Consider the following 12,003-nt stretch of genomic DNA (forward strand, 5'->3'; position numbering starts at 1 on the left):
TGAGGTCGCGAGTGAAGTATGAAGGAGGGTAGCGCCAGTCACGACAAGTATGAATCCCCCTTAAGTCTCCACCCCTTCCAGGTGGCTCATGGGGCTGGGAACGCAAAAACTTTTGACTGGGCTGTAATGGACTGATCAAAGCTATTTTCCGATCCACCTCGCATTTCCCCGTCGATCACACATATGCTGTGCCTCAGAATTAATAACAACCAATGGTGTGCTTGTTGATTTCACTTGTCAAGCGATTTTTTTTAGTTGTGTGCGTGCAAATACATGTAATTATTTGGAGTACACAGCAGACGTTGCATGTCCGACGTGCAGCCACTTCAGCCGCGATGCAGCAGTAGGGTTGACTGTGCCTCGGTTCACGTCAAATATGTGAGGCGCACATGTAGTCTGCACAAAGCTAAAATAACGTTTCTTGCGTGTCCAAAATGAGGGGTCTTACGACACAAATCCAAACCTTTCAAATTCACTGCCATCCTATGTGAAATCCGGAGTACATTCCAAACGGGATGAGGATTTAGCTTGACTCGCTCCGTTAACTCTCATTCGAAATTTCGAGAGCTCCAGCCCCACAGATCGGAAGTAGAAGGGCGTGACTTAGGTGCCTAAACAAACGAACATGAAGTCAAGAAAGTGTGCGGTAAACTTCTTTCTTTTTGAAGGTTCGAAATTGTATTTACATGCTTAGTTTAAAAAATAAATGTTATTGATGCATATTCTTGCAGTGCAGCTACTAAAAACGTACAGATACTACTCTTACAATATACAGTATTACATTGAGATCAATACTCCACAGGCTCAGCAGGCGCAGCAGCAGCAGCAGCCCACCGCAGCCCAGCAGGCAGCAGCACAGGCCGCCGCCGCTCAGAGGAGCGCCTACGGACGCTTCCAGTGACCACCAGCAGAGGGAGCCCATACACCAGCTGATGCTGAGCTGCTTAGCAAGAGGAGCGGCCAGAGTATGGACGCTCCCAGTGATGAGCGAGCACCGTTAGGGAACCTGACTAGAGCCATGTATGGAGATGTGACACACACACACACACACACACTATACAGCAGGGCAGTAGCACCCAGTCTGCTGCAGAGGTGCGCATATACAAGTAGTTTCAGTTATGATGATTGACCACCACCATGTATGGAGGTATGGGATGCAAGTCGTTTCTCCCAACTCAGGTCTTTTACTCGGCCCCCTGTCCCTGTCATTGTTGTGAACTTGGGTCAAGTCAGTTTTAGATTGTCCCCCTCTACTAGCTGCCTCTAACTGTCTATGGGTCAGCTCAGCTTGGGGGCCTATGTGCATTTCCAGAGGTGACCAGCAGAGGGACCCCACGGGGTGCTGCTGAGCAGAGGGCAGCCTGCGCTTACAGTAGTCTGCCACAGGAGGGAGCCACAAATGGACATCGGGGACAAAGGGGCCTGAGGGCCAAAGGGATTTTCACTGCCATTACCCAAAACCTCATGTGTCTGTGCAGTCATTAAATGGACCATTTCTTGCAAGTCCTCAGACGTTTGTTTTTTTTGTTTTTTTTCAAAATGTCAAAGCCCAGTCAGATATCGATAGCATCACAGTCAACAGAAATGTGGGGGTTTTTTGGACGAAAGTGTGATTTCAGTTTTGAAGATAATTCTCTGGATTGCGTTAGTTGATAATTTACCTTTGAAGGTTAGTACTGTGTAGAACTTTACAAGTGCTAGATTCTTTCTATGCCTTTATTACGATGCTATTGCTATGCTACTACCAGTAGACGTACTCATACAACTATTCATGCTACCAATAACATTTGGTAAATGTATCCGAGGGTTATCCTGCTGGGTATTATTCCTAGAACATGGCTAAGTTATGAACCTGGCTAAGTTAATCTACAGAGAGTTGTAAACCCGCTAATAGACAACCTGCAGGCATCACTTAGTTGAGAACATGAGGTCTCCAGCTCCCCTACTTTGATTTACCACTACCGCAAGGTTAATCTAACCTGTGGAGCCTTTCTCGACAACATCGTTGACATCTAAGTTAGCAACTTACTTGGTTGCAATGCAATTTCCCATTGGACACCTAGTAAGTTGCTAACTGACTGGCAACGATGCTTTCAAGAAACGGGGTACTGGTCTGCTGTTGTTGTTCTAGAATCTTGGAACACACTCCCCTGTAGTGTAGTGGAGGGTTCTTCTGTTGTCAAGAAATCATTCTATGACGGTGATGAGCTTTCCATTGACTTTATCTTGCCATGATTGACTTTGGTACTGTGTCTTTTGATCCATGTCTGTGGGCAATCGTGGAAGGATAGCGAGTCTGTTTGGCCAAACAAAGGTCTGTCTACCATCTGCCTGCATGTTGACGTTGAGAATGCATTGTCCACATCCTGCCAGTTTACCATCTATGGACATCATCCAAAATAAATGTGTTCATACCTAATGAGTTTACTCCACTGGTCATGTCAATGCTGTATGTTGAGCCTTTTTAAATAAATAAAAAATATATTGAAAGTATTTTAAAGCCTTGTCAGCTCTAGTCATACTATTGAATATGACAACAGTGTGATGGCATGGTTGTGCAAACATTGGCATTTATTTATCAGTCATTTTATTTTATGATAAACCCACTGCACCAATTTCCCAAGTTTGCACATTATTTGGATAATTTTGGAAGTAGGCCTACTTGGGGGGGCTTGGGATCTGCAGTCAGTTTGAACTCAAGACTGGACTTAAACGAACATTTTTTTAGCAGTGCCCTGTCTAAAGATGTATGGGCCCTAGCTGTCAAACTCGTTATCAGATAAAAAGTAAGACTGCTTCGTCTAGGATGAAATGAATACTCAACGCTGTTAGGACGTTTCGTTAATCTGTGGAGCAAGCGGCGCCTGCGCAGATGTGTGTTCGCCCGCTGTTTAGTGTTGTCGTCATAAAGAGATTCTCCTCTGGTGGCTGCAGACTCGCTCCGCTCACCCAATCGCTTACAACGGCAGAACTAGAGGGCTGATCAGACAGGCACCCAACATGCTCGATGTTACATCCTTCAACGACCTCGACTTTACAGCTCAATAAAGGAATATTTTTGACCCATCTGAATCGACTTCCTTGGATTTATGACGAATGCACAGCAAGGACTTAATCAACTTTAAGCAGAATGCGTTGGAACTATCCCTAGCTCATGCATCGATTGAATTATTCGCGTGCCATTGACTGAGGCAGTGTTAGTGCATGATATCAAACGGGGATGAGGCATTTCGGCGAGGCCATACCGACTACGCGCCGGCGACTGGAAAAAATGATTTAGACTGGTCATGTCTGTCATTAAAACTACATGTGACCCGACATACAACCATCTTTGGCCAGCTATTTAGCTGGCTAACGTCATCATCCGGCATTTGTACGGGGGCAGTTGAGACTGAGTGAGTAGAGGTGTGTAGATTGAGCTTCAGCGGTGACTACAGTGAAACCAGTGTAGTTCTGTCATCGGCAATTCGATGCTCACAAATGTGCCACATTGTTGCAAACGTTGATGGCGTCGTACCCATGCGGAGCAACACGGTCAAATGAATGATGTCATGATATAAAGCTAGCATTGCTAGCGATAAGGATTGTAGCAATCATTCTGCGCTATAACCCGATGCGTGATGGACATATCTCTGAAAGGGCCAATATGACCGCTATCCTTAAATCCCTCTCTCACATGATGATGTCAGAGAAGCCAAGTGATCGGCTCTGACGGACTGAACAAAATAACGGTTGCGGTACTGAAATGGGCAGATGAGACTGAGAAAAACCTGTGATTTTGATTGAAGATGATCTTCTGAGCGCGTAGCTTAGCTAATGGCGCTAGCCTGGTAGCTAACCCGCCCGCTAAGTACCTTGGGGATGGAAGGGTAGATACTGAGCTAAAACGCTCATAAACTGCTAACATTATCCCGCTATCTTGATTGGTTAGCCGGTCTTAGTCTAGCAAGTTAGCCATCGTGTAAACGATGAACCGTTATTTTCAGGAATGCATTTCTATAATCGAGATATCGTAGTAGCCCGCTCGTATCTCGAGATTAAATTGTATCTGTTCAGGTTCCTCAAGCTGTTTAGAGGGTTCTAAGAATACTGGAAACCACTTGCTGGTGAATGAATCAGGATGACCTGCGCTGGTAAACCCAGTTAGGTCAGCATGTTTTCTACCATCAAAACCTTGTCCAGATTTGCTTCAAAATGAACTTTTCAGTTGTTTGTAGTACATCATACCCATTATGAAATGTACAGTCCAATAGTGAGTCATTATTTGTCATTTCCCAGACAAAATGGACGCAGGTGCTGTAACAATTTCCAAAGCATCTCTCACAGGGTGTCCTCCGTGTTCTTCTGGATTAAGAACCGGGCCCCGAGAAACGTGGTTTCTGTATTTGCAGACTGTTCCATGTGCCAACCCGTATGGAGATTGATTACTTCTAACTTAATTATTTATGTTGTTGAGGTGGCGCAAAACGTTTGGAAACTTTACTAACGCATGTTGCCGACGCTGTGCACACGTACAGTGACCTTCTTGTAACCATCCGGTTACGTTACAGTAACCACGACTGTAACTACTGTATTCCATCAGCTGACATGTTTGATATAGCCTAAGGACTGTTCTGAGGAGTTTACCGTGTAGGGCAGGGTGCCAACTATGCTTGCGGCCACATCCTTAGAATTTGGGCGTGAATTGAGAGCGTAGGACAGAGCATTACGTTTTCATCGGCTAATGCCTAAAAGAAACAACCAATTACACGCATCAAGAACCCAGAGAGTGAAGACTGGTGTGTATGTATATAAAAACCCACTCAGCTATATGTGTTGTGAATGTAACCCAAATTCTTGTTTAATGCTGTTGTAGCTTTCTCTAACAGAGAGACTTTCAAGCTGTGTTCACTAGCCTACTATCCATGGGTGTAATTTTAGGTGTGGAATGGATGGTGGGGACATGTCCATAGCACTTTTGAGAAGAACCTAGCTTTAGCTTATCCCCTCCACCTTTTGACAAATAGAATGCCAAAATAGCTAACCTGGACAATTTGCCATAGTAGTGTCCACCAGCCACCACTTTCAAAACCAAACCTACACTTTTGCTACTATCTACTATTTTACATTCCCTCTAGTGAACTTTAAGTAGAAGGCAAGTTGCCTCAGGGAAGGATAACTAACCCGGGCTGTTGTAATAATTGAGAAGGACAAGGTGTGTATGTGATGGCTAATGACTCCATAGGTTTGCTTACATGATGGTTCTGCTGACGAGGAACTGATAGTAACCTGTGTCTTCTCGCATGCCTTTTCTTCTTCTCTCTCTCTCTCTCTCTCTCTCTCTCTCTCTCTCTCTCTCTCTCTCTCTCTCTCTCTCTCTCTCTCTCTCTCTCTCTCTCTCTCTCTCTCTCTCTCTCTCTCTCTCTCTCTCAGCCCTCCCTCAGGCAGGAAACAGCACAATGGCATCTCTCCTAGACCAGGCTGGGAAACTGGGCTGGATACTTCTAAGGGCTCTGCTGCGTTTCTTCTTCATGTTTCTGAATAACTGCTTCGCCATCCCTTCCTATTGCCTCTTCCTGATCCTGTTGCAACCCCTGAGAATAATGGACAGTCGTGCTTTCTGGCACATCGAAGGAGTCATGTTCAGATGGTTATTAGCCATGGTGTCCTCCTGGGGCTGGATCGCCGGCTACACAGGTGAGTGGGCCACTCTCCTCCTCTCTCCCCTATGCGATTGGTTCTGAATTTTTGTTTTCTCCTCCCTATGCCAGTGTTTCCCAACCTTTTTTGTCTTGTGTAACCCCTCCCCCCCATGAGTAACCCATAACTTCTGTTCTATATTGCTTTCTCTACCCCAAAGTAAATATGCTCCATACCCCAGATAGCAAGCTTACATTGAATCGATGTAGAATCAGCATTCCACTGTCGACGCTAAACCATTGAAACAACATCAGATTTCGATGTTGATTTAGCATCAGTTTGCACCCTCGACTACCATTGAAACTATGTTGATTTTGTAACTATGGATCCACGTAACTTCAACTGTATTTCGATACGTGCCTATATTGAAACAACATTGACATTTCAACGTAACTAAAAATCAATGAGCTTTCAATGTTATTTCAATAGAAAGCCTACCAGAATTATCTGGCTCATATATCCTGCTTTATCTACAGCCAGGATCCACATTTTAATAATATAAAATAATAAATATGAAACACAAGATGTTTATTAAGAAAGATGTTTATTATTTGAATTATTTTAATTACTGTCACCGCGACCGGCACCTCCAGCTCTGTCCGGCGCATAGCGCAGCCATTTCTGCACAGCTTGTGTAAAAACAAGATCATGCATCCCACCAGGCTGTTGAGCGAGGGCATCTGAAACACACAAAATATAGTTTCAATTAAAATGAATCCTAACAACACACATCGGTCCATTAAACTTTTCAAAATATATTGAAAATCCCATATCGTGCAATTTCTGAAAGTTTTGCTTTGATCACATGTTGATTTTCGTTGCATGCATGGTGCGCGGTGCTTGCGGGCCAGGGAATCACTGTGCTAGAGGGCTTTGCGGTTTGAATGGGAGGAAGACGCACTTACTCGGTGAAAGATGGATGGCCACTTCGAGAGAGACAGCCAGGAGACGTCCTGGCGAATCCAAACGAAGAAGGCCTGCAGACGGAAGCGACGGTGCAGGAGCAGAAGCCAGCGCCAACTGATTTCTTTCCGAAGGCGAGATGGCGCACTCCTTTCACCTTCTCCAGTCGCGACACCAAGGGTGGAGCGACAAGCCCGTCCGCCTCCCCTCCAGGTGCAGGGGTGGTGCGCACGGCGCTTCAGTTGCTGTCGGTGCCGCCCCTGATGCTGTTGCCGCTGCTACTGCTGCAGTCCTTGCTTCCACTGGTAGCTGGGTAGGGTCACCGCCGACGGAGGTGCTGCTGCCGCAGGTGCCATCTCGCCTTCGGAAAGAAATCAGTTGGCGCTGGCTTCTACTCTTTCACAGAGTAAGCGCGTCTTCTTCCCGACTCCTTCCCAGTTGAAAGGAAAGAAATCAGTTGGCGCTGACTTCACACATGCAGCGTTTCATTCAAAATCAGCCTGCCTTGCTCGCAGGATCTACAGTGCAGTGCAGTGCAGCAGGTTTAAGTTTATTACGTTTTAAGTGTGTGTTCCAGCAACTGACCCCAGTACACGTACTGCTAGCTGCAGTTCACAGAATGGCTGCAGTATAAAGCTCGCTAGCCGGCTAGCCTGTTTCATTCAGCTTGTGTTGCCGATCGTAGGTGATCGGAGGAAATCGGCCGTGACCGCACCAGGCGCTCTCAATAGGAAAACTGTGGCCGTTTATGGATCGCGGAACACTTACTGTGTAAAAGTATGAAAGTCTGCTTACCTGTAATTGTTCCTGGATCCGAGCGTGCGCCACTCTTTGTATCGTCCCGTTCAGCAACGACCGATAACTTCAATCTTTCCCGGTAAACTATATATCGATGGCCTTTCGATCATACGTGATTACCCGATCAACACAAAATCAATGACTTTTCAACATGACTGTTATCACCCGGTAAACCAAATATCAATGATACATCAATCATAATAAGGACGACCATGAATCAATGTTGTTTCAATATCATTGCTGTCAACTTTATTTTAGGTCGGGTTACATCGGTTTAACAATGGTGATTCAACATCTATTTTGCATCAATATTTCAATTTCGACCATTCTGATGATTCAGATGGAAAATCAATATCTATTCAATGTCAGCTTGCTATCTCGGACATTTCTAAAAAATACATTTCTCCAAGTACTACAAGTCTCTATTTCTCCAGTGTGCTCGCGTACCCCTGTTTGGGAAACATTGCCCTATGCATTGGTTCTGAATTTTTGTTTTCTCCTGGCTGCGCGACTCTAGCTGTGCACAACTCAACCTCTGATTCTTGGAAACGACTGTCGGTCAAAAAATTAGCTCACGCGGACGGTTGGCTGCCAGTGTCTCGCCCCTCCTCACAACACCATGTTTATTAACACAATGAACCCATGTATATTGTCATCTGCTGTGTGTTGCGTTTGTAACTTCCATGTTATCAATCTCTAGTAACTGCCTAGTTACTACAAGTGTTATTGGCAAGGACTAAATGGCAGCCTTAAAGGGACACTGTGTGAGATTTTTAGTTGTTTATTTCCAGAATTCATGCTGCGCATTCACTAATGTTACCTTTTTCATGAATACTTACCACCACCATCAAATTCTAAGTATTCATAATGTCTGGAAAAATTTCCTACATGAAAAGGGGGATCTTCTCCATGCTCCGCCATTTTGAATTTCCAAAAATAGCCATTTTTAGCTGCAAAAATGACTGTACTTGGACCATACTACAATATATGTGTTTATTACTTAGTAAACTTTCATGTAAAGATCAAATTTAGCAATAGGCAGCCCAGTTTCAATGAGCAGCATAGTTGTAGTACCTTTTTTGACCATTTCCTGCACAGTGTCCCTTTAAGGTCAGATTAGACTTCAGCAACTGTGCGCGTCAAAAGTCGCGTGGGAGTATCCAAGAACCAACTTTGTATTCATGCATCTGCGAGGTCAGAGGTGTTGTCGCGAGCCACGTTTGAAATTGCGCGATTACCTTCACTCCATTGCAAGCACTGCGATCATTATTAAGCAATGTTGCTTTCTAGCCCGGTTAGCTAAGTATTTTCACACAAACTGCAAAGGCAATGTACTGGTGTCATTATTTGACATACCCAGTCTGTTTTCACGAGCAGAAAATGTAAGCATGTAAACAGTTGATTCTGCCGATGTGTGTTTACATTCGTTGGAGGAAGCTACGGTAGTAAAACCGCAGGCATTGTGCCACGAGTGTTCAACTGATGCATTGTTTGTTATTTAGCTTGTAGCTGTGTATTTACACACATTTACACACAAGGCATTATTTTTTTAACAGAATACAGCTCTGCTCTCGCAAACTACCGGCATTGCGCTGCCACAAGAACAAGGAAGTAGCAAGACGACCAATCATAGTGCCTTTTTGTCTACGTCCTTCGCGTCCGTCCGACGGATAGACGGATTTTTTCGAGACGCTCGACGACGGGCGCAGAGCCTCTGCGCGGCGGGTGTGGACTCGCACAGACACAGGACGGACGGACGCAGAGGCTATGCGTCCGAAGCATAAATCTAGCTTTATTGTTTGATGTGTTTTGACTCAAGTCATGGATGGACCTGAGATTAAGCATGCGTGGACACACACACACACACACACACACACACACACACAGATAGCTTGTACGTTTTGCATTGAATTGTCCCACCAGCATACTGCATAGAGTATGTACCATACACACACACCACATTCATAGCTTGTACGTGTTTTCAATTAGCATTGCAATGTCCCACCATCATACAACATGCAGTACAACACATACACACACACAATACAATACACACACGGTACAATCTAACACTTGAATAGGAATTTTATGTTCCGCAACCCGGTAACTCCCTGACCTCTCTCACCTTTTACCTTTGCTGTGATTTCCCTGACCCCAGTACCCTGGCTTGTTTATCCAAGGCACCTGGTCCCCTTTTAAAAAAAGAACAGTGTCTGGTTTCACTGGAGCTGCTAGCAAAATGCTTACAAAATACAAAAGTGTCTGGACATGGCGACAACAAGGTGGCCTGTTCAATAATGCAGAGAGAGGGCTGTCTCTCCCGTGCAGCACCTGCCGCCGGGCCGCCGGGGTTTGTGTATGTTCCCCGGCGAGACTAGACGGGGAACAGGAAGCAGTGCTGCCCGCCCAATTGGGCTACTTGGGATGGCTGTCTGTGGGTAAAAACAGGAAAAATTGGCCATTTGGCGGGGGTTTTTTTTTGTTTTTTGTTTTTTTTTCCCGGGCGTTTTGGGCCCAAAGAAGTCAATGCAATTTGTTGAAATTGGGCGGAAATTAGCGCATTTTGGCATTTTTTTGATAACCTTTTGGGCGGGATTTGATCAGACACATCTGGCAACACTGACAGGAAGCATTCGTTACTGTACTTTTGACTTAGGCTGCCCGAGGGGCTAGGTAGGGGGTCAGAGTCAGGGGGGGTTGGGGGGGGGGGCTATAGATCTGGGTGGTTCATTCAGGGACCCCATGCCATGCCACAGTAGCCTGGGAACTCCCATACTGCCTTTAGTTCTACACAAAGCTTCAGAAGGGCCCAAAGAGGTCTAATGCTCGAGAACTGTACACATTTTAGCTGCACACCTGACTGGACTTGGTACAGTTGTGCAACCATTAGGGATGCAAACGATTGGTAACTTAGTCGCTATACATGGGTTTGGTTTCCCGTTTGTAAACAGTCACTCCCTGGCTCTTTCTCAATGCCCAGTGTTTTTAGCCTTGCCGAGGGGCTAGGTAGGGGGTCTTGTGAAAATTGAATAGCAAGAGCGCAACGCTTTGACCCTCAGGTCTTAATTGGGCTGATGAAGACCTGAAGGTCGAAAAGTTGCACTATTCAATTTTCACAAGAAGACGAGCAGTGTTTGCAGACTTTAGTCCTTTTTACTTGGATATTTGTTTTGATTGTCCTGCAGCTGGCCCATTGGGTGGGATGTGCACACATCTACTCCTCTGAATTTGTTCAGGTTTGTTAGGAGGTCGCAGGTGCGTTTGCGGACTTAATTCCTTTTTACCAGCACGGGTGTAAAAAACCACTGAGCTAAAGGTCTCCAGGCTGGTAACTTAGTCGCTATACATGGGTTTGGTTTCCCGTTTGTAAACAGTCACTCCCTGGCTCTTTCTCAATGCCCAGTGTTCTAGCCTTGCTAGCACGTGAAATGCCCAGTGATTGGATACTCAGTGGAGTTCACCAAACAATATCCAATCCCTGGGCGTTTCATGTCCTAACAGAGCTAGAACACTTGGCGTTGAGATGGGGACCATGTCTGCGCACCCCCTGGCAGCGCACTCTTGAACCTCTGATTGTTGGAAACTGCTGTCACTGAAAAAAACGCTCACCTGGTTGGTTGCTCTGCATCTTGTGAGTACACCATTTTTATTCTGCACTATCCTATCTGCACATGCGCACCATGCAAGGCTGCACGATCCGGACTCGTGGAGCATTGTCGCCATTCGTTTCGCTACCTGTAAGGACCCTAAAGTCAATTTTTTGTGAATTGTAGCCTATTTGTCAAGACCCTGACAAAACGCACTTCATTTCTGATCAATAGGCCTCGGCCATCTTTGAAAGACGGCCACGTCAGTGTCTCGTTAATCTTTAGGCTAACTTGACTATTTTCCTTAGGCCTACACCACCGGCAGCACCAGTATAATATTACGAGTATTTCCCACATTTATAACATTACGTATACACGTATTATTACGTAAAACAAATCTTACGGACGGGCTTTTAGCGAAACGACACTTAGAGATCAGCTTTTAGCGAAACGAAGGGCGATATTGCTCCACGAATCCGGATCGTGCAGCCTTGCCTGGTGCACATGTGCAGATGGGATAATGCAGAATAATAATGGTGTACTTACACATCTTGCCCCTGCTGATAGAGAGAATGTTTGTAAACAGGAAACCTTTGTATTGCATCTGTGTGAGGCTTCGAGAGGGAGGTTTACTAACGTTCTCCCACTGAACTGTGCTAGCTGGCATCTGATATGCATAGGTTTCACGTTTACAAACATTTGTGTCGTGAGGAGGGGCAAGATGCTGAGCAGCCTGAGCCAACCATGTGAGCTCATTTTTTTTGAGTGACAGCAGCAGTTTCCAACAGTCAGAGATTGAAGAGTGCACAGCCAGGGGTATATAATATAATAGAATGGCACAAAAAAGGTTTGAAAGATGTCGGGCATTTCCGTGTTATTTTTTGCAGACCACGTTGTGTTACGGTGCACCTAATCTAAGCCAATGTGGGGCAGCTGTAGGCTTGTGGTGAGAGTGGTCACATGGTCATGGTTGGTTGCACCCTCCACTACTGAAGCAGCAGAGACTGCACCCACACTCTGCACAAGTACACTGTTG

General features: G+C 45.4%; 2 protein-coding genes across 4 annotated transcripts in view; both read left to right on the forward strand.

The window, feature by feature from the left end:
* ints7 (integrator complex subunit 7) overlaps positions 1-1,510 on the forward strand; it is a 38,039-nt gene extending 36,529 nt beyond the window's left edge. Inside the window, exon 21 of the mRNA XM_063223770.1 lies at positions 803-1,510. Within this exon, the coding sequence (XP_063079840.1) occupies positions 803-901 (99 nt within the window). The 3' untranslated portion in view covers positions 902-1,510. The remainder of the gene's footprint in view (positions 1-802) is intronic.
* Positions 1,511-2,725: 1,215 nt separating this feature from the next.
* The window catches only part of lpgat1 (lysophosphatidylglycerol acyltransferase 1), a 105,557-nt gene continuing 96,279 nt past the window's right edge, over positions 2,726-12,003 (forward strand). The window contains exons 1-2 of one of the 3 annotated variants that reach the window (XM_063223767.1): positions 2,726-4,782; positions 5,413-5,676. In XM_063223767.1, the coding sequence (XP_063079837.1) occupies positions 5,439-5,676 (238 nt within the window). In that variant the 5' untranslated portion in view covers positions 2,726-4,782; positions 5,413-5,438. The remainder of the gene's footprint in view (positions 4,783-5,412; positions 5,677-12,003) is intronic. The other 2 variants (XM_063223765.1, XM_063223766.1) reach the window with 2 other exon arrangements.

Source organism: Engraulis encrasicolus, chromosome 18 (genome assembly GCF_034702125.1).
Source record: "Engraulis encrasicolus isolate BLACKSEA-1 chromosome 18, IST_EnEncr_1.0, whole genome shotgun sequence".
Classification (NCBI taxonomy): Eukaryota; Metazoa; Chordata; class Actinopteri; order Clupeiformes; family Engraulidae; genus Engraulis; species Engraulis encrasicolus.